Genomic DNA, 23,490 nt, shown 5'->3' on the forward strand with positions numbered 1-23,490 from the left:
GTTTCCCACTCCTCACAGCAAAGAAAAAGGCGGGGCGAGGGGGGGGGGGGAAGAAATGTAGCTCTGAATGCAAGGAAAGGAGAAAAAAGAGAGAGGTGATGCTTTTACTCTGGAAGTTTGTATAGAGGCCAGGAGATTCAACAGGTTTCTCCACCCACCCCAGTAATTCTCCCCCCTCAGCCCACCAAAAGATATCTTTTCACGTGCAAGGAGAACAAGACTCACAAAAACCAGATGCAAACAGAGGACAGGAATGTACCTTTAGTGATTATATACATTTTCCACCCCCCATCATGAGGAAATCAGATCGATGCCTGTCATTGGAAATCAGACTTGCCTGCCAGCTTCAGACTGTCACTATCAGTCTATTGATGGCTGGGAATATCCCACCCATATCCACATTTTGGTGTGAAACTCCATGGGTGAAGTTTCTTTGCCAAGAGTGCACAAGAGGTTCCGAACCAGGCAGAAAGTTCAGAGACTTCCTGGTCTGAAATGTGACTTTTGAACTGAACTGTCTGAACCTCAAACAAGGTAAAGTCCGGGCCAGATTTTAGTTTGGTGTTCGGGTCTGTGCCCATCCCTAGTTGTTACACTTTTCCTTCATGGCTACAGCCTTCCTGGCATTCAGGGGAAGGGTGCCTTTTTTGCTTCTTGCAGATGGGAAGTGAAACTGGAGAGGCTCCCCTCTACATATACAGATATTGATCCCCCCTCCTTGCTGAACCCAATTAAAGGCGAAAGCAAAATTCTTTACCACCATTATACAGAGATATTTAACTGCTGTGATGCCCCGATCCACTGTGGGCTTGTGGTGCAGAGTTCTTTCCTCCCACTCCAAGTCTTTTCTAGAGAGCCAGTTTGGTGTAGTAGTTAAGTGTGTGGACTCTTATCTGATTCCCCACTCCTCCACTTGCAGCTGCTGGAATGGCCTTGGGTCAGCCATAGTTCTGGCAGAGGTTGTCCTTGAAATGGCAGCTTCTGTCAGAACTCTCTCAGCCCCCCCCCCACCTCACAGGGTGTCTGTTGTGGGGAGAGAAGATATAGGAGATTGTAAGCCGCTCTGAGTCTCTGATTCAGGGTGGGGTATAAATCTGCAGTCTTCTTCTTCCTTTTGAAGTCTGCGTGCAAAAGCACCAGTTAATAGCTTAGGCTCTACATTCATCAAAGAAAAATAGGTCAAAAATTTGCACACTGAGAATGGTCTTTTCCAGGTTTGAGGATCACAGTAAAGTAGACATCATATAATGATAGTGATAATGATTGAGACTAAAAAATCTTTATGATTGGTCAAATTCTGGAATTAAAAAATCTGAAAGGGTTTTATACCATTCAGTAAGCAGGCCCATGTGGTCCTGGAGATTTGCTATTATTCGTAATCATTATTACTGTTTCTATTTCATCCATGTGCAGAGTTCAGCAAGAATCTGTTGCTGAGTAATATCTAAATATGGAAGATCAAGGTGACAGAAAAATGGTTAACTGTACAATTCAGCTGTACAATTCAAAGTAAAACAAAACTGAATTTATTTCAGTAGAGACAGTTTGTGATGACTTTTACCCAGTACTACAATTAGTATTAACAAACTATATTATTATATGGTAATGAGGATAACACCCAGTGTTAATGATCAAACAATGTTTTTCACATGCAAAGTCATATACCTAGAAGTGCATTAGCAACTTGTTGCTTTTGAAAGTCAATGTGTGAAGTGTGCAATTTCTTTATGTTGATTTTTTTTTCCCCAGGAAGAGCCATATGTGATGTTCAAGAAGTCTGATAAACCTTTGTATGGGAATGATAGATTTGAGGGATATTGTATTGACCTCCTCAGGGAACTATCAACCTTCCTAGGATTTACCTATGAAATTAAACTGGTGGAAGATGGGAAATATGGAGCCCGGGATGATGCCAGTGGACAGTGGAATGGCATGGTTCGTGAACTGATTGATCATGTAAGTTGCTTTTCAGAATATCCTCTTCAAAAATCAACACAACCTCCACTTGTTTCAGGGGAACTTTTGCAAGCTCTACAAATGTTAGCTTCACTAATTGTCCCAGTGGAGTGTTGTAGATATAGACTTAGTAGATTTGCTTTCAGATAACTGCTCAGGCTTGAACTTAATTAGTAGCTCTGGGTACATCACCATCTTTTAGTTTATCCTACATCACAGTATTGTTGTAAGGCATGAATAAGTACCTGAAAGGCATAAGTGTGAGTAACTACCCAGAAATAAGAGAGAGTATGTATACAGAAGGTTGGTGAAATTTTACCTTGACAATATCATTAAACATGGCAGGTGGACTGTGGGTGGGATGTGTGTCAGAAAACTTCCTGCTGATTTGTAAACACAGAAGACTAGAATAGCACAGAGAAAACTAGACAGGAAATCTCCCTGCTATTAATCTTCCACTATGCAGGAAGATTTCTTTTAGGGAATACTTACTAACTCCTTGAGTTGAATTTTTTCCTGGATTTGGCAGTTTAGTATTACTTGAAATATTTGACATAATTAAATGTGTAATTTAGATTTATTTTTTTTTTGCTGGCGTTATGTTTCTGGAATAGACATTTAAAAAGAAAAATCAATCTCCTTCAAAATGAACCATATATTTACTGGCATTTTCGGAATATTTAAAATTATATTTACAGGATAATGCAAAACATAAAAGCATAGCATTTAAAGAAATGTTTTCAAAACAGACCCTTGTATGCCAAAAATATTTTTTGTGCATGTAATGGGAAAAAAATGAAAAAAACAGACTTAGTTTTTATTTTTATTTTGAAAAGGTTTCTATTTTTATGTTGTTAAAAAAAAAGGTAGTCCCCTGTGCAAGCACCAGTCGTTTCCGACTCGGGTGATGTTGCTTTCACAGCATTTTCACAGCAGACTTTTTAAGGGGTGGTTTGCCATTGCCTTCCCCAGTCATCTACACTTTCTCCCCAGCAAGCTGGGTACTCATTTTACTGACCCCGGAAGGATGGAAGGCTGAGTCAACCTGGAGCCAGCTACCTAAACTCAGCTTCCACTGGGATCAAACTCAGATCATGAGCAGAGCTTTGGACTGCAGTACTGCAGCTTTACCACTCTGTGCCACAGGGATCTTTTTATGATGTAGAAGAGCACCATTGTTTTCTATTTTGTGTGTTTAGGTTTTTAAAATTATTTTATATATACTTTATTTTAAACATTGTTTTCGTGTTAAAATGTTATAATGTTTTGCTGTTTGCCATCTTGGGGGACCCTGTTTAGGTGGAAAGATGGCATGGGCATGTTTTAAATAATAATAATAATAAAGAAATTGCACTCTTCTGCAACATAAAAGCCAACAAAAATATAAACCTCCTAAATGTGTTATAACTGACAGTCTTAAGTACACAGAGTGTTATTTCTAAGAACCTTCTGTTGCACAAGAAATTAGAAACATATGAAAAACCAGTAGAGAATATTCATTCCCTCCAGTTGTGTGTGTGTGTGTGTGAGAGAGATAATATCCACTTGTATGATACCCACCTTGCAGACTCTGCCATCTATGGTTTGTGTAGATTTGGTTTTATTTTCATAAGTTAGTGGACTGCTTCTGAATGATACACATCAGTTTAAATAATGAGACACAATGCATACAACCAATCACCTAAGTGAGGGTTTCTCCCTTCGGTAAATCATTAGCATGTAGTAGCTTGCCAAGTGAAATCTTCAGTGAATGACTATACACAAATAGCTTGTCATATGGCACAGCCTCCATGTGACAGCATATACAGTGGCCACCATGTAGTGGCTTGGTTTTATGTACTAGCCTTAAGCTTACCAGCAAAAAGCTTTTATTTACTTTGCATTTCATATTTCCTTGAGGACACTCTGACTTCTTTTCAAATTAAAGTGCTTAAACAACATATAGTATGCACAAAAGGAGTCTGCAGATGGAAGATCAGGAACAATAGAACTATCCATAAGACAGCAGTCCTGATGTTGTCTCCCAGAGGAATCCATATATAACCCTTAAAATATGTGGCATTACCTTCTATTAGCATATACTGAGAAGAGCCCTGTCTCTTCCATTTAAACTATCAGCTAGGAAGCCTTAGACAGTAAGACAGAAATATCAATGCATGCTGAAGCAGCAGGGTAATTCAATGTGAGTCAAAACAGATATCATTACTGGCAATTGTTTATAATTGAGTAAGTCAGGCATCCTTTCACTTTATAGCTTTTAAAGCTTACTCGCTCAGTGGGTGGTGCCAATTGAATTTGGTCTCCTGGAAATGGAGTTTAGTCTCTTTGAAAATGATGCAATTGTCTCCAGCTTCTTTGTGTTTTGTCAAATTTGCATTTATTTTGGCAAACCACTCAATAGCACAACATCTGATCAAAGCCACTTGTAATAAAACAAGTATTCTAAGAGCTGCTGCCATTTAATGCAACAGAAAGGGAGATTGTTCTGTCATTCACATTTGTACTTCATTGTTAAGAAGCGAGCATCTTAAGTAAAGGCAGTTTATTACAGTGACAGATCAGCCCATGACATGCGTAAGGATTTTCTCAAGCCATTTCTCAAAACCTTGTAGTGTTACTTGAGGCTTCTTACTCCCATTGGTTCTGTCCTTCTAATCACACATATCCTACATCATTTAATCCTGCTTCTTGCTAGGTGTCAAAAGGAAGAAATTTTCCTAGCTCTGTGAGCAATGCACCTTGTAACCAGGTTTCTAGATTGATGTGTAAACATTGGCGAATTACCTAGGTTCACAACTGAGAGTATAATAATTTTTAACAAAATGTTTTAATGCCTTGCACCTAGGGTTACAACTCTCTAGGTGGGACCTGGAGATCTCCCGCTTTTACAATTGATCTCCAGTCAGCAGAGATCAGCTCCCCTGGAGCAAAAATGGCTGCTTTGAAGTGTGGACTCTATGGCATTGTACCATGCTGAGGCCCCTCCCTTCCCAAGACTTTCCCTCTTCTGGCTCCAGCTCCAAAGTCCAATCCAATCACACCTTTATTGGCATAACGAAAAGACATATATAGAGACTTGTCAACCAAACAACAATCAGATATGTCTGTTCAAAGTATAAAAGGCTAAACTAAGATTAAGATCACAATAAAACCTGCTTAGAATAACCTTTGACAATTTCAACCAAGAATTTGGCAACAGCTTTTGTGATATCGATTATGTTGTCATTTAGTAGGAAACGGCAATCAATCCTATTTTCTTGAATGTAGGATAGTAAGGAAAGCGTATCTAACAGAACCTTCCGGAGATTAGTATACTGGATGGAATCTGGCGAGCTTGACCCGCATAGACAATGTCTCTCGCTTTATTTATTTATTTATTTATTTATTTGGGATTTATATCCCGCCCTTCCCACGAATGGCTCAGGGTGGCTTCCAACAATTAGTCAAACTTAAAAGTAAACAATTTCAAATATAAAACAGTTAAATAATTTAACCAATTAAAACATTAAAACAGAGTAATTCAATTTCCTATGAACAGATGGCTGGCCAGTTTCCTCAAGTTATTATCCTAGCTAAATGTAGGCTAGGTATAGGCTAGCCGGAAGAGGTCGTCTTACAGGCCCTGCGGAACTGCGCTAGGTCCCGCAGGGCCCTCACCTCTTCCGGCAGCTGATTCCACCATATGGGGGCCATAACGGAGAAAGCCCTTTCCCTGGTGGCTTTCAGGCGGGCTTCTTTTGGCCCGGGGATAGTGAGGAGATTTTGTGTTCCTGACCTCAGTGCTCTCTGGGGAACATGTGGGGAGAGACGGTCCTTCAGGTAGGCAGGTCCCAGGCCATATAGGGCTTTAAAGGTAATAACCAGCACCTTGTACCGGACTCGGTATATCACTGGGAGCCAGTGCAGAGTCCGGAGACCCGGCTGGATGTGTTCCCACTTTGGGAGACCCAATAACAGCCAGGCCGCGGCATTCTGCACCAGCTGCAGTTTCCGGGTCCGAGACAAGGGCAGCCCCATGTAGAGGGCGTTGCAGTAGTCCAACCTTGAGGTGACCGTAGCATGGATCACTGTTGCTAGGTCGTCGCGCTCCAGAAAGGGGGCCAGCTGCCTTGCTCGTCTAAGATGAAAAAATGCGGACTTGGCAGCGGCTAAGGGGACTTGAAGAAATCTCCCATAGAGATCATTGGAGGGAAATGCATTCATCCTAGCCAGCATAAAAGCTCTCCAGTGTTGCAGAATATCTGATTCAGATAAATACTTGGCCATTTTCCTGGCCGTCTGATCAAGTCCAAGTGAGGCAGGAGAGCAAGTATAAAATTGGACAGGACGCAGTTTATGAGATTCTAGATCTAAGATTCTCTGTTTGATAAATCTAAAATTATAAGATTCATCAGATGAAAATAGATCATTAATTGCAATTCCCATGTGTTTGAGCTTCGACATGATTCCATCTGCTAAGCAGCATTATAAGGGTCTCTTTTTAGGTAGTTGAACAGACTAGCTGGTTCAGCCCTATAAAATATCCGTAAGCAATATTTAAAAGTTAGAGTCCAAGCTTTTGTTTCAATCAGAGATTGGCCTGTTTCTGAACAGATTACAAAATAAGGAACACAGTTGGGTATTCTTAAAAGATGTTGCAGAAATACAGCCTGGATATTTTCTAATTTTTGATTCAGAGCATTAATCCACAGAGGGATATCATACAAAATTTGTGATAGTGTTTTAGCATTAAAAGCTCTGATTGCAGCAGGCAAACATTGGTTACCTTTTTAATAATAAACTGTTTAATTTGAGATGAAGAACAACTAGCTATATTTATTATTCTGTGAACTGCCCATTTGAGATTGTAATTAAAGGTTATGCCCAAATATTTAAAGCATTTGGATTGCTCAGTTTCCTGCTTGCCTGTATACCATTTTTGTGGTCGCCAACTTTTAGAAAAGACCACAACCTTAGATTTGGAATAGTTTATAGCAAGTGAGTTAAGCTGGCAGTAGTTGTTAAAAGCTTTCAGGTATCGCAGCAGGCCAACTTTTGTGCCGGAAAGTATAGTTGTATCATCAGCATACAATAATATTGGGACTGAGAGATCATTTAATTTAAGTGGGTGCCCATTTATAGAACTAAGATATTGTGCCATATCATTTAAGAAAAGCTTAAAAAGATGTGGGGCTAACACACACTCCTTTACAAACTGGTATTTTTTCAATTAGGTTTCCTATAGATGAGAATTTTACCTCAAAGTTGTATTTGTATGTAAATTCTTTAATAGATTTAACAGACGGGGATCTATATTAAGATCCTTTAATTTATTCCATAGGTTGTTTCTGTCCACAGAGTCGAATACACTCTTCAGATCTATAAAAGCTACATAGAACTTCTCCTTTCTTGTATTCATGTATTTGTTGGCCAGAAAAGAAATGTGACACAACGATCAATAGTAGATTTTTTTTTTTGAAAAACCTATTTGCTCTAGGCCAATAATGTTTTCCAAATGTATCCAATCTGTCAGCTGATGTTCTAAACACACCTGTAGACCTGGATTAACAATTAGGCCAAGTAGGCACTGGCCTATGGGCCCCCATGCCTTTAGGGACCCCGGGCTGGCTCCCCCAACCCCGGTTTTTCCCCTGCTTGCAGCTGTCCCAGCCTGTACACGCAGCTAGCAACTGAGCTGCTCTATGCCCAACTTGCCTGGTAACTGCTGCTGACATTGTCACCAAGTTTGCCTCTCTCTGCCTCTACCCCCGCAGCTTAGTAAAAGGAGCTTTTAAGAAGGTGCCTGCAGGCTGCAGTGGGGGCTGTGGGTGGTGGGGTGGGTGCTCAGACTCTGAGATAATTTGTGATGGGGTCCCCAAGATATCGACTGCCTAGGGGCCTCCAGAGGGTTTAATCCAGTACTGCAGATCTGGCAACCTCACTTGCACCTGTACAGTACATTCTACCATCAAGTATCCAAATTTTCTGACACTCAGGGGTTTTTTTTGTAGCAGGAACTCCTTTGCATATTAGGCCGCATGCCCCTGATGTAGCCAATTCTCCAAGAGCTTACAGGGCTCTTAGTACAGGGCCTGCTGTAAGCTCCAGAAGAATTAGCTACATCAGGGGTGTGTGTCCTAATCTGCAAAGGAATTTCTGCTACAAAAAAGCCCTGCTGATGCTAAAATGGCATTATTAACAATTGGTTTCTATTGGTTTTGCCATAGATTCAAGTCTTTAACATCTTTGTATTTTCTCACTGAGTACGTTCACACAAACTAAATAATGCACTTTGCAACTGGATTTTCTATTGTGTAGGAATGGCAAAATCCATTTGCAAACAGTTGCTGTGTGAAAGCACCCATTGTGTCTTCAGTACTGTGTTCTATTATTCTGAATGGCAAGGACATTACTATGATCAGTTCTTGAATCCTGGGGTAGGGGTCTTACATCCTAACTGTAGTGACTACCTGGATAGCCACTGGCTTTAGAAGGGGAATTATGAGTCCCCCCATCTTTGCCCCATCATAAGAGTATTTATTACAACCTCTCAGGAAGCTCACTTAGTCATTTTCAAATGTTTGTGCAAATCCATGGGGACTTTCCCTTCCTTTTGAGCCCTATCTAAGTGTGCTGCATAGAAACATCTTTCAGAATTCTCTCCAAGCAGCTTGTCACACAGCTACTGTTAAAGTAAAAGGGGGAGGGAGTGCACAGAGGAGGTTACAATTTTTTTTGTTTTGTGACCAAACTGTATAGAGGCACAATTATGCTCCTTTGTAACTGTGGTGTGAGGCTACTTTCCCTGTTTGCTTATTACTTGTCATATCTCTTTCCATGGTGTGGTTTTGATACTTCAGTTGAGTGCATGCTTCCCAGGTGTATTTTGTATTTCCCCCCATGGGACTGAAATCCAAACTGATGGTCCTTATAGTTAAACCATGTTGGAAAACAGAACTATAAAGAAAGAGGGAATTTACAGAGTAACTAAGATTGCATAGTTTGTTATGTGCAGCTATTATATCTCCTTTCTATCTTGCTCGAATACACACACATTATTTTTCCTCTCTTCCATACCACCAGGAAGACAAGAAAATATAAGTTGCCTAACGTGAGCCTCTCTTTAGTTAAAAGATATACACAGTTCAGCTGGAAGGGCTAGACTGTGCAGCCAATTTCTCACATTGGTGAGCACTTACACAAGTAATCCTATTGATTTATATCTAGCCCTCAAGTGGTTGCTTTAAGTCGGGGAGCTGATAAATGAAGATGGTAGTCGGCACAGTTTTCTGAGTCTCTATGTCTACTGAACAAGCAATCTGTTTCTGTTTGTTCATACTTACTTTTTCTTTCATTTTTGTTGTTTCCTTGTGTCCTTTCCAGATTATTTATTTTTATATCAGCAATGTGCCTTTTCTTTGTGTGCATTTACTGAATGAATACTTAAGAACTGCAATTCATTATTACATACTCACATAGATATAGATATTTCTTTCAGTTTTTGCTTGATGAATGAAATATACACTTGCTGTTGCTATTAGATCTGTTGGCTGCTTTTGACACAGTCGACCACCAGCTGCTGTCACACTGTCTTGCTGATGTGGGGATTCAGGAACTCGCTCTTCAATGGCTTACCTCTTTCTCCAAGGCCAGGAACAAAGAGTGTCCACAGGGGAGCAATCGTCCTGGAGACACTCACTTGTATGTGGTGTGCCTCAGGGGGCAGTTCTCTCCCCAATGTTATTTAACATCTACATTCACCCCCTTGCCCAGATTGTCCAGAGTCGTGGGTTGGGATGTCATCAGTATGTGGATGACACCCAGCTCTACCTATTAATGGGGGGCTGGGCTGGCTATGTCCCAGAAAATCTGGACCACTGTGTCTAGTGAACAAACAATGTTTCTGTTTGTTCATACTTACTTTTTCTTTTAATTTCTTTTTTTGTTTCTTTATACCCTTTCCAGATTATTTATTTTCCGGGGTGTCTGGAGTTGTGGGCTGGGATGTCATCAGTATGCGGATGACACCCAGCTCTACCTATTGATGCAGGGCTGGGCCAGCTATGTCCTGGAAAATCTGGACCTGGCTTTGCAAGCCATAGTTAAATGACTCAGGCAGAGTCAACTGAAATTGAACCCAACGAAGATTGAGGTTCTGTGTCTAAGCCGAGGTGGCCTGGGAAGAGCTGACCTTTGATTGGGCACCTTTAGCACCAGCTTCTAAGGTCAAGAGCTTAGGGGTACTCCTGGAGTCCTCACTGACTATGGAGGCCCAGGTGGCAGCCACAGCCACTGCCAAATCTGCATTTTATCCTTAGGCGGATAAGGCAGTTGATTTCATACTTAGAGTGCAGCGACGTAGCCACAGTAATCCACATGACAGTCGAGAATAGACTACTGTAACGCCCTCTATGTGGGGCTGCCCTGATGCAAACTTGGAAGCTACAGCTGGTGCAGAACACTGCAGCCAGGTTGTTATTGGAGCTACCTTTACAGGAGCACATTCAACCTGTGCTGGAGATGTTGCACTGGTTGTCTGTGGCATTCCGAGCTTGATTCAAGGTGCAGGTTATGACCTTTAAAGCCCTATATAGCCTGGGACCTGGTTACTTCCGGGACCGCCTTTCCCCACATGAGCCTCAGAGTGCACTACAATCAAGCTCACAAAATGATCCCCGGGCCAAAGGATGCTCAACTGTCCACCATCAGGGCAAGAGCCTTTTTGGTGGCAGCTCCTACCCTCTGGAATGCTCTCCCTTAAAGCATCAGGGCCCTGCGGGACTTGCCACAATTTCTCAGGGCCTGCAAGACAGAACTATTTAAACAGGTTTTTAACATCTAATGGAGGCGTCCAGTATTTCACCACCCCACAGCATGAATATCTTAATCCAACCCAAACAGAAATGCAAGGCACTCAATAACATCCAGTAACACCACAGTAAACAGCACTAATCAAGAAGTAATAATAACCCACCTGGGGTTTAAAATTGTATACGTTTGAAATGGTTTAATAACTTATTGTGATTTTATTGTAATAATGTATTTTTATGTTTTAATTGATGTTAGCTGCCCTGAGCCCGTCAGGGGAGGGTAGGATACAAATATAATCAATCAGTCAATCAATCAATCAATCAGTCATGGGTCGTTCATTTAAAATGGTATTCTCTTTGCACAAATGGTATTCTCCTTGCACAAAGTGCCTTTGTATAAGCATGGAGAAAAATAAACCAAATTGTTCATTGGTCATCTTGTGATAAAGCTTTAGGAATTATTACCACAGAAACCTAATAAGAACATAAGAACAGCCCTCTGTATCAGATCAGTGGTCCATCTCAGCAAGCAGCATCATGCTTCACACACTGGTCAACCAGTTATCCTTGAGAGCAAAATTCCAAATTACATAGCACTGGTCCCAATACAGAGCTTATGAGATTCCACTAATCATTTCACTCCATTGTAAATGTTGTCAGTTTATTCCTACTCACTGCTTCCTGCCATTTCACTAACTTTCAGTCCACAAGAGGACACAACCTCTTATCTCATGATTGCTAAGTTTACTCATAAGTACTCCCATGATTGCTAAGTTTACTCAAGCGCATATTTGTCAATGCGAGGATAGGTAAGTCACCCAGCATTACAACTTTCTCCCCTTTAGTCACCACCATTATTTCTTTCTCCATCTCAAGCTCTGCCTCCCCCTTATTGTCACCTGCACTTTTAAATAACCCTTACGGTCTAGTGTCTGCATCATTAATTATTCTATTCCCCTAATGTTTTCTAGCTTGTTTGACTATATGTTTTATTTTATAGAGACAGTAACACCACTTCCAATGTGTTCTCCCTTTCCTGATTATAGGCTTTATATACAAGGGTAACAGTGCTCCATTGATTTTCCCCATTCCAGCATATTTCTGAAATGTTAACTGTATCTGCATTCTCTTTTAGCAACGAACTCCCTGATGTTGGCTCAGAGACTTCTAGCTCTGGCATGCAGGCACCTTTACTGCATTTCTCTTTCTAAGGTCCCCCAGACTCCTCAGCTCTCCTTTACTGCCCCACTTTCCTTCTCATGTTCTAGTCCTCTTCCATTAATATTTTCCTAAGAATTTATCATTCAGTCCCTTTGGGGCAAGTCATTCTGAACCAGAGGCTCTCCAGCTCCTGTTAGCTTTCTTTTGGAAGTTACTTTAAAAGCTGTTTTGTACTTTTAAAAAAATATTGGGCGTTTTCCCACAGAGCTTACCTCGGAGCGACGTCCCTCTTCACCGCGCAGCGTCTGCGCGGATTTCCCACCAACAGCTCCACATAACCAGGAAGTGCCGGACCTTTTGCATCACAGATGTAAACCGCTAAAAACCAGTTTACGTTAGCAACGCAGAAGCCGTGGCTCTTCCTGGTTATACGGAGCAGTTGGTGGGAAATCCGCGCAGACGCTGCGCGGTGAAGAGGGACGTCGCTCCGAGGTAAGCTCTGTGGGAAAACGCCCATTAAGTACCAGAAGCTTGATGATCTTTTGGTTCAAGTGAAGTCTATCTCTTTTGTATAGGTTTGACTTGTCCCCCAAAGTTCCCCAGTGTCTAACAAATCAAAAACCTTCCTCCTGGCTCCACTTTCTCTTCCACACTGGGGTGGCCATAGGGCACATAGCACCCCCGCTGCCTTCCCACCCCCCTCTGTGGCTCCTCATCCTTCCTCCCTCCTTCACAATTTTAATGCCTAGGAATGGGCAGTGAAGCGCCGCACTCCCAGGGCTCTTTCAACCATGCCGGATGCTGGTGGCTCCTATGCTGCCCCTCTGGCACACTCATAATCAGAGCGGGGGCAGCAGCAGTGGAAAGGATGAATGGGTTGCTGAAAGAGCAGCTGCCGCCACTGCCTCCTTCTCACTTCCTTCCTCGGAGGGAAGTGGGGAGGAGGCAGCAGCTCTCTCACCCTTCTCACCTTTGCTGCCCCTGCGCTGATCATGAGCGCGCCAGAGGGGTGGCATAGGAGCTGCCAGCCTCTGGCACGGTTTAAAGAGCCCTGGAAGCATGCTGATCATTAGCACGCCAGAGGGACAGCATAGGAGCCACCAACCTCTGGCACAGTTTTACCTGTTGATCAGCTGATTGGCAGAGGTGGCCTTTAAAGAGCCCTGTGAGCACAGCGTTTCACTTCCCATTCCTGGGCATTAAAATTGCGAGGAAGGGAGGGAGGGGGAGGCAAATAGGGATTTGTCTAGGGGGAGGACAGGGGGAAAGGCCGAATTGGGTGCCCCTGCCCTGCCAGCACCTAGGCTAGTGGGTGGGCCAGCTTTGCTTCCACACATTGAGACACTTCCATGCTGGTATAGCTGTTCCTGTGTATAGAGCAGATAGCAGTTCTGAGAATGTTACCTTGGAGGTCCTGGACTTTAATTTACAGCCTAGTAGCCTAATTTATTCCCCAAGACTACACAACTTCATTTCTCAATGTCAGTGATGCTAACGTGCACCATGGCTACTGGCTCCTTTCTTGCACTATCAACCTATCTAGACAATGTGTGATGCCAACAACCTTCACATGCAGCAGGCAAGTCACTGTGTGGTCAATATGCCTGTCACAGACTCCAGTCTTTATATTCCTAAGCCCACACACACCCAACCTCAAAGGGGTATCATTGGTACAAAAGGATATTGCTTTATCATGCAAGGAAGAGAATGTTTGTTCTAAGGGATTAGTTCTGCCCTCCTTATCCCATTGCCCTCCAGCCTCAAGACTATCACTCTCCATGGCAGCAGAAGAGCTATCTGCCCAGGAATGACGGTTCTGTCATGAATGATCACGTCCACATGCTCCTGTGTCTTTCTCATCTTCTCCAGTTTGGCAGCCTCAGCTTCAAAGGCACTCACCTATTTATTGGGAGCCTAGAGCTCCAGGTGAGCATAAACTCACAGTTTATGTCCCTTGGATACACATACAACACTCTTGGCAAAACTCTGAATAGCTCCCAGCCCACAGCAGGCATTCTAACTTCATTGCTGCTTTGGTTTTTTTAAGGGTGTTAGGGTTTTGAAAATGCCCTTACCTTCAAGTAGAATCCTGTAACAAGAAAGTTAAGGTGACATAGTCAAACTTGCTTGCTCAATGCTGAACTCACACAGCAACTTTATTTGTCTCTTGTTTAAAGACAATTTGCCTTTGTGGTCAACTTTTGCTCCCTGTCAGACTCCCACAATTAACTCCTTCTGTTACCTGCTCTGTTTGTGTGCTGTGTTTGCATGATCCACAAGCTGCTGTATAGTTTCTAGAGTCTCAGCTTTGCTGCCATACTTTTTTTGTCTTCCCAGCACAGCGTGTGTTACCTTGATTTGGTCACACCTGCAGATCTTGTGAAGCCTTAAACAGTGTTGTACATATGCTGGGCAACGTGACAAGCATTATATTCCTAAATGTGTACTCTCAGCTATGGTGGTAATGAGGTGTTCCTTCAGAACGTTGTCCTCAAGCTGCTCCAATGAGTAATATTTGCATATTTGTCAAAAAAAAATCTGTGTTTGGATCAGAAGCAAAAAGCCATTAGATACACAATCCTCTGTTTTCAGAACAACTTTGGTTTCAATAGCGATACTTCACTAATGCATCAGCCATTTTTTGTGGTACCCACAAATGAAGTTCTTGCACTTATGCTTGTCCTTATATGTCAATTCCTTGTATAGTCTTTCTCAGATTTCTAGTTATGTAAATAGCAGACATTTTATTTTGCATATACGTTTGAGTATTTTCTTGTCCATTTCCAGTTTACCATATATGTGAAGATGAAGTGTGCAGTGGCCAACCAGCTCAAAGAATTCTAGCATAGAATGTTTGTTCATATTGATACATTTCATTTTGACTTTGAACATAGAAACTGCATTAGTGGCCATCTAAAAATAGACATGGGAAGTGTGATCTTGTCAAGCAATTAGATCTCAAAGAAATCAGTCCTTGATTTGAAACAAAGTATGATTTATTGATAATCCAAGATGCTTCTATTGAGCTAGGTATTGGAACTGATACATAGGGACAGTGAAGGGCATACTTAAAGGTGGCACATCAAAGGTTTCCTAAACAAAGCTACATTCTCTAAACAATGCTGTATTCGTGTGTGAATCTTCACACGGCAACGTCTTATCTCCCCTGTGGTTTCTTTTCCTGGGACCAGGCCTGAGAACCTGTCCCTGGAGGTGCTTATCTTCAAAGAGTAAATTCCTGCATTTGTTAGTGAAAGCGAGAGAGGCAAAAGAGGCACGAACTACACTCTAGCTATTTCCTGCTTTGATGTGCCCAGCTTAATTCATGGTTAGTAACATTCATGGAGCTTTACAGATACATTCAGTTAGCATCAGACTATTAGCATTATATTATTAAAAGAAAGATTCACATTGCTTGACCTACTGCCTCCCCTAAGCTCGTGCTCGGGGTTTGTCTGGGTGCACAGTAGGTAAAATCTTTTGAGAAGGAGGGGGGCTCGGAGGTTTGAAGACTTCACCCACTCATCACAGCTAGGAGGAAAGTATTTCCAGCGCACCAAATAGTATAACCCCCCCTCTTCTTTTTGGCATCCAGCACCACCTGCACCTCATGATGACTCTGACCCTTCACTTGAATAGGTTTGGGCTCTAGAGGGCAGGGGTGCCAAGATGTAGCCCCCAGATCTTTGCGAAGAAGGCTGCAATGGAAAATAGGGTGGATTTTACTAAACAGTTTAGGCAGTTCTAGTTCTACCGTTACTTTGTTTATTGCTCTCTTTATTTTGAACGGTCCCAAATATTTATAGGCTAGTTTCCGAGACGTCTGTGGCAATGGCAAGTTCTTAGTGGACAGGAACACTGTTTCCCCCACTTTAAATTCCCATTCTGAAGATGCTTTTTGTCCAACTGGGCCTTGTAATCCCTCTTTGCCATTTCTAGGTTGTCTTGGATAATTGCCCACCCCTTCTCCAGAGTCTCCCACCACTGCTGGCAAGAAGTGGTGGGTGGAGTCCCATTGTTGCTGGGCAGCAGGGGGAAGGGTTTCCCTTCATAGCCATTTACAATTTTGAACGGTGTAGATTTGGTGGAGCTATGGAGGTTGTTGTTATACCCGTATTCAGTGAATGGGAGTAGCTCTACCCAATTAGACTGCTGATAGTTCACATAGCACTGTTCTAGAAGGGCGTTCACTTGTTCCGTCGGACCATCTATCTGCGGGTGATAGGCGGAGCTCAAGCCTTGCTCCATGCCTGTCAATTTACAAAACTCTCGCCAGAAGTTGGCAACGAACTGTGGCCCGCGGTCGCTAATGACCTTGTCTGGGAATGAGTGTACTTTTACCACGTGTTGAAAGAACAAGTATGCAAGCTTTTATGCTGTGGGCAGTTTTTTACAAGGAATGAAATGTGCATGCTTTGAAAATGTGTCCACCACCACTAGAATCACAGTCCAGCCCTGGGATACCGGTAACTCCACTATGAAGTCCATGGACACCACTGACCAAGGTCGTTCAGCTGTCAGGGTCGGCTGGAGGAGACCGGGCAGCTTCCCCCCTCGTTTTTTGGCCATTATGCAGACTGGGTAGGTGGCCACAAATTCAAAGATGTCTTTTTTCATGTGTGGCCACCAAAACTGTCTATTGACCAAATGCAGCATTTTTACATATCCAAAGTGGCCAGATATTTTGCTGCTATGGCAGTGCTGTAAAACTTCTCTGCGGAGGGCTTTCGGGACGTATAGCTTTCCATCATAGTACCAAAACCCGCCTGTCCCTTTTATGAGCCCTTCCGGTCTCCCTTCTCCCTCACACTCTGCTTCTGTGATTAGTCTATTCCCCCCCCCACAGTTCTGGCGCTTGGGTTTTTTTTCCGGAGCATGTGGTCACTGCTTCCGCCACAGCCGAGGGAGGAATCATGGAGTCCACCACCTCCTCCCTTTGGCCTGCATGATGCGGCAGCCTGGACAGAGCATCAGCTAAGAAGCTTTTCAACCCCAGGATATGTTTGAGAGTAAAATCAAACTTGGCAAAGAATCCTGCCCACTGGATTTGTTTTTCAGTTAGTTTTCTACACCTGGTGACACTTCCGACGTGGCTATAGAAGCAATATTTATGCAGAAAGACTCAGAAGGGAGGCTGAGGCCATGCGCCTACATTTCCAAAAAGTTCTCACACGAGCAGCGCAATTGGTTGGAGTGGGACAAGGAAGCGTTTGCAGTAACCTTCACTTTAAAAACATGGCGGTCTTGGCTAGAAGGGGCCAGAGCACCATTTGAGATTTGGACCGACCATAAAAATTTGGAAGCACTCACCGGTTATACGGGTATAACAACAGCCTCCATAGCTCCACCAGATCTACACCATTCAAAATTGTAAATGGCTATGAAGCGAAACCCTTCCCCCTGCTGCCCAGCAACAACGGGATTCCACCCACCACTTCTTGCCAGAAGTAGTGGGAGATTCTGGGGAAGGTGTGGGCAATTATTCAAGACAACCTAGAAACAGACAACATACTTTATTAGCAAGTATATCACAAAGACAACATGGTGGGTCTGGGTCCCCAATTATATACATTTCCCGGAACAACCCACTTCCCAGCCAAGTCCAATCTAGACCCTTTAAAGTTCTCGCCATAGATCTTCATAGGCGTTGATGGAAGTCCATCCCTAGTCAGGTGACCCACGGTTTCCCGCAGCTCACCTGAAAGAGCTAGGTACACTGTGTTGGCAATTCAGTCCCCAAAATGCAAGACGCAACACTCCTCCTCCCTTAGTTCAGCGCACATAATCCCGTAGGTATTCCAGTAGTCGCCACTCCCATTGAGACCGGTGAGGCTCAGCCGGAGGTACCGGCGTTTGAGGACTTATGCTGGGTGCTGCCGGTTCCTCGCAGGGTGGCGCAGAAGGGAAGCCCTCACGCAGTGGGCTCGGGAAGATCAGAGGCCCTTGACTTTCTCCTGTCAGTGGAGTCAAATCAGAGTCCGTGAGAAGTTTAGGAGCAGAAGGTTTTGAAGGGGCTGTCCCAACAGTCCGAGCTGCCCCCACGACCTCCCCACCCCCCATATTCTCAGTCTCTTCCAGTTCTTCTAGCAATGTCCAGTGGTGCAACTGGTCTATGTGTCTACAGAGGAGCTGATCCCCCTCCATTGACACTTTGTATGATCGGGAACTGGTGACCCACATTAATCGGCTGGGCAGCCACTCGAGGCCACTGGAGAAGTTCTTAGCGTATTCTGGATCTCCCAGAAAGAACCTCCTAGTGGCTTCCCAGTCTGGAGCCCAGTCAGAATGCAGTCTGTCAAGCCTAGTGATTAGTCGCCTATCCATGGGCAGCTCAGCAGGGCTCAGGCCTGTAATGGGGCTCGGGGTGGTCTGGTTCCCAAAAAAGAAGGCTGCCAGACGGTGGTCCCAATCCCCATGGACTATGCAACCTAGGGCCTCCTTGGTGCTGCGGACTATGCACTCTGCTTGGCCATTAGTGGCCGAGTGAAAGGGAGCAGACCATATGTGCCAGATGGGCCAGCCAGGAACTCCCGGAACTCCAGGGGGGTAAAAGCTATATCGTTATCAGTCACTATAGTCTCTGGGATCCCATGTATGCAAAAGGCTCTCCATAGGGCTCTCACAGGAGGCCCTGGTGGAGGTGGAGGCTACAGGAATCACCTCCAGTCACTTTGTGTATGCATCGATCAGGATGAAAAATATCTGACCCTAGTATGGCCCCGCGAAGTCTAAGTGTAGCCAGGACCATGGTGTGTGGTTGGACTCCCAGCGATGAGTGGGAGTGCTGGGCGGATCTGGCCGGGACCCTTGGCAAGACTGGCACCTTTTTACCCACCGCTCTATGTCTTTGTCCATCCCCAGCCAGCATACATAACTACATTCTAGGCCTTCATACACACTATTCCTGGGTCCATCTCGTGCAAGGCTTCAAGCACTTGCTTCTGGAGTGGGGGGGGGGGAGAACCACCACCCGGCTACCCCAAAGAAGGCAACCTTTGTGTGCCAAAAAGTTCATCCTAGTGGATTGCAAAAGTCTTAAACTCAGTGTCTACTTTGCCTGTAGGCCAACCTCTCCCCACCCAGTCCAAAACACATGAAAGGATATGGTTGCAGCCCGAGAAACAGGCCACCTCAGCAATGTGGAGAGGCCTATTGGGCAGAACCTCTTATCAGCATCATGTGGTGGGCCGGTGCCGGATCAGGGTCCTCTGATGGCAACAGGAGGTGGCTGAGGGCATCTGTGTGGTCCATCACTTTGCCCAGGTGGTAGACGAGTGCGTAGGTGTACACTCTAAGGAACTCATTCCAATGCAGGATGCACTGGTACAGAATCTGCGGGGTCTGGCGGTCTGGTTGACGAGGCCCAGCAGCGGCTTGTGGTTTGTGGCAATAGTGAAGTGCCGCCTGTACAGGTAATCATGGAATTTGTACACCCCACCATGATTGCCAAAGCCTCTTTATCTATTTGGACATAGTTGCTCTCCACTGATGTCAGGGTGTGCGAATAATAGGCCACAGGTACCTCCTGCCTGTCCAGAAGTTGATGGCTTCCCCTATGCTATATGCTATATGGGGAAGCACTGCAGGCCAAGATCACCAGAAGGGACTCATCAAAGTGATGGAGCACCTCATTAGATACCAAAATGTCCTTTACTGCCTAGAAGGCGGTGGCCTACTTTTTACCCCAGACCCACACAACTTTTTTTTATCAAGGAATCTGTGTAGAGGTTCAGCGATGGCAGCTTTGTGAGGCAAGAATGAATGATAGAAGTTCAGAAGCCCCAAGAAGCTTTGAAGTTCCGCTTTACAAGTTGGGGCTGGAGCCTGGACCATTGTCCTGGTCTTGTCCACTGTAAGGTGGATGTCAGCTGCATCAACTGCGAACCAGGAACTCCACTCTCGGAACCCCAAGCGAGTACTTCTCCCGCTTTACCTTAACTCCCAGAATCTGGAAGCGGCGCAGCACCTCACATAGGCAGCTACTAAATTCTTTGATGTCTGGGCCCACAATTAAAATGTCATCGAAGAATGGTTGTACTCTGGGGATTCCTTTGAGGAGAGAATCCATTAGATTTTGAAAAATCCCCGGAGCTACACTGATCCCGAATCAGGGGAAGGAGCAGGGATAGGATACAGAGAATTGTAGCCTCCGTACCATGAAAGCCCCCTGGTGCATAACTATTGTCTGGGCCTCTGCAGTCTGTGCATCCACCAGAAGCTGTTGGTAGGCCTGAGCCAAGTCCAGTTTACCAAAAGTTTTAGAACCGGCCTGTCATGATCAGTGCAGGACTAGGAGACAAGGCTTATGGAGGCCTAGACCTAGAGACCAGAGTGGGAGTAGAAAGCAGACACACCCTACAATTCCCACAATGCCTGGTGCCTGCTGTAACCAATCAGTGTCCAGGGATTGTGTGAGGGAATTGGATAACAAGTTTTATTAAATTTAACAAAGAAAATGAGGGAATTAGGGGAAGGATCAGGGATAGGATACAGAAAATTAAATAGATTACAGCTATTATTACATCAAGAAAAATAAAATAAAAAGTATAATTCGTTATACCTGCAAGTACTCAAAATTAATACATAGATATTACCTTTGAAGTCTACAAATATTTTATGATCTTTTAATATTACTGTTAAAATCCTCCTGTTTTACCAACTATTTAGTGGCAGATTCCAGATTCTTATTTATCATATCTGTGATCATACAAAACCAAATCTATGTATCTTTAATCTACATAAAGCAACAGAAGGAAGAAAAAAAAAGAAAAGAAAGAAAGATTCAAATTCTGGTCTTCAGTACTAGTTTATTAACCAAGAGGTTTCAATATGTAGCAACAGCAGCTGCGTCTCTATCTAATTTACAAAGGAGTCTCAAGGCTAAACGGAAATAAAACAAGCTTCTCATTAACCATGAAAGGCTTTTGAGTTAGATGGGTGCAGTTATGGTACTCATGTCTTATTAGCAAATGTTGATAACTTTAGGCATTTACTTGAACAGTTAGCTCTCTTTAATAAAAACAAAGGATGGGTTTTCAAAAAGAAAAGAGAAAAAGTAAGCAAGGGAGGAGAAGAAAAAAAAACACAAACCCATAGAATGCTGTTTTTACAGCAGCCCTCATCTCAGAAGGCGCTAGCCATTCCCAATTGCTCCCACAACTTCACACTAAACAGAAAGGGGAACCTTGATCTATAGGGATGATTCATCTCACTCTCATCAAATTGTACTCATTTACTTCCCTGAAAAGCAAAGAAAAAAGCTCTTAGTGGATTAATTGATTGGCAGACATCTCCATGCATGGGAATGAACAAAGGGCACCTCCTCACCAACCATTCAAGAAAAAGCAAAATATTAAAGGTATGTACATGTATGTGTGTATGTAATTCTAGCTGTAATAGTCCAAATTCTAATTAACTTTTTAGCCTTACATTAGCGTATATTTAAATTTTAAAAAGTTTTACAAGTTGTTAGTCATTAAAACCCCTCTTTTTTAGCAACAAATTGTTAAACTTCATTATGATTTTGAGCTTTGCAGAAAATCACACCAAACCAAAACAAGCTGCCCATTCAATTTGAAAAATAAAAAACCAAATAATCCTGCTTTAGGTTTAAAGAATCTCTCAAAAAAAGGGGGGGGGGTGGAATTCAAAATTAAGTCCCCCTAATATTGTGCCTATTAGAGAATAGTCTTATAATCTCTTCTTATAGTTTGAATAAAAATGAAGATCCCCTACGAAAATCAGAATATCCATTCCAAGATGTTATGTCAGATCCATAATGTTATGCTCATGTCAAGCCACTGTACGGTAAGAGTTTATATTTTCTTCTTCCTGAAAGCCTTCCAAGTCATAATCCTTGTTGGTGGACTTGCTCTGAGGCTGTAGATTTTAATTGAGTCAACTGATTTTTCCTTTTCATTGCTGAGCATTTTTGCAAAAAGCTTTGGAGCCAAATTGATGTTATTTCCCCCCTTTCTTTGTCTCAGTGAACTGTAGATTTCGTTTCTCCTGCATAAGTGCATAAACTGCATTCATTTTAAAATCAGGCAAGGCAATCTCAGACAATTGTTGTTTCACTTTTGCCCACTTCTCAGGCAGATTTTGTGTTCCTTGATACCTCTGTTCTTGTATATTTTTCATTTCTTTACAGTTCTCCAGGAATTTCCCCATCTGTTCCTTTACCAATTCTGCTAAAAGACCAAGTCCCTGCCTTATGGAGAGTATAGTAGCCATAAAATCTTTTGAATTATTCATCTCTTCCCTGCTGTTATAATCAGTATGATAATAGAAATCAGAGAATAAGTTCAGAGTGCCAGGTTGAAAATCCAAAAATCCAGCTTTTCTCATATAAAGTCACATTCCACCTTTTGTATGGTATGTTGGTAGTCCAATTGTCACTTATTTAATTTTAAACCAGATCTATCCACAACTATATACTCATTTCAATTCATTTTACTTGAAATAAAGACAATTGTTATAAGCTTGTTATTTTAATTTTAGAAGCCTCTCTTGTGGGGGGGGAGTCTTTTAGCCTCCTCCCCATCTTTTTGAACAGTCAAATTTGGTTTTATAAAGGACTTTAGTTGATAGGTTACATTTCAGAGTGAACTTACTTGCAAGTTATAGTTCGTTAATTGAAGTAGAAAAACAATTATAAGAAAGTATTTTGTTATCAGTAGACACAGCTAGTGCCATACAAAATGGCGATTGTCGCAGAGAGGCTTCAGGATAGACAAAGAACCAGGCTTTGCCCACTGACAAAATCCCTGGGAATGTTGTTTCTCATGCTGTCAGGGATCCCCCTCCGGGGGTCCCCTCGAGTATCTGGGCTTCTCAGACCCCCTCAATCTGCTCAATTCGGGGAGTTCACAAGAGCTGCGATTCCTCCCGCCTTGCTGAGCTGAAGCAGAAACAGGGCTTGTGTGAGGGGATTGATACATAAACTTTCTGTGCTGTGGAACTGGGTTCTTTTCTCTCACAGAGTCAGGCTGGGAGGACAGTCTGTGGCTGAGAAGGATCCCTCACTCAGAAGATAGAGTGAGTCACAGGCAGTTGGCCTGGGGAAAAGGGCTGTGGGCCCGGACGACTAACAGGCATAGGGAAGTACAGGTACCCATGTTAGGGTTTATTTTCTTTTTCCTTTATACACTGTTATATCTATTAAGCACCTTGCCTTGTTTAAATACCCACCTCTGTATTAATAAACCATTTTTTTTTAATGTTCTCTGCCTGGCCATCACGCCTGTGTTTCTTGGCTAAAAGGGGCAGTTTTTTGTTGGGCTTGGGAGGGTACTCTGGGCCTTCCCAAGGGACCATAAATCCAGAGTGGTGGCAGCGTCAGGTGGCACCCCCATCTGGGTCATGACACGGCCAATGATGCGAGGACATGACTAACCACCGGGACAGGGTACGCATGGTCTTGGAGGGCTTTATTTATTGTGCATATGCAGCCTGCACAGATGCATACATCCCCATTAGGCTTCACAGGTGTGATGATGGGGGTTTCCCATGCCGCATGGGAGACGGGCTCTAAACCCCTTTTCCTATGAGGTGGTCCAGTTCGGCATCGATTTTAGGTTTCAAT

General features: G+C 43.3%; 1 protein-coding gene across 4 annotated transcripts in view; it reads left to right on the forward strand.

The window, feature by feature from the left end:
- The window catches only part of GRIK2 (glutamate ionotropic receptor kainate type subunit 2), an 896,645-nt gene that overhangs the window by 497,495 nt on the left and 375,660 nt on the right, over positions 1-23,490 (forward strand). For all 4 annotated transcript variants that reach the window (XM_060237503.1, XM_060237506.1, XM_060237504.1 and 1 more), the window contains exon 11: positions 1,750-1,956. In XM_060237503.1, coding sequence (XP_060093486.1) covers positions 1,750-1,956 — 207 coding nt within the window. The remainder of the gene's footprint in view (positions 1-1,749; positions 1,957-23,490) is intronic.

The sequence above is a fragment of the Heteronotia binoei genome, chromosome 1 (genome assembly GCF_032191835.1).
Source record: "Heteronotia binoei isolate CCM8104 ecotype False Entrance Well chromosome 1, APGP_CSIRO_Hbin_v1, whole genome shotgun sequence".
In the NCBI taxonomy this organism is placed as follows: domain Eukaryota; kingdom Metazoa; phylum Chordata; class Lepidosauria; order Squamata; family Gekkonidae; genus Heteronotia; species Heteronotia binoei.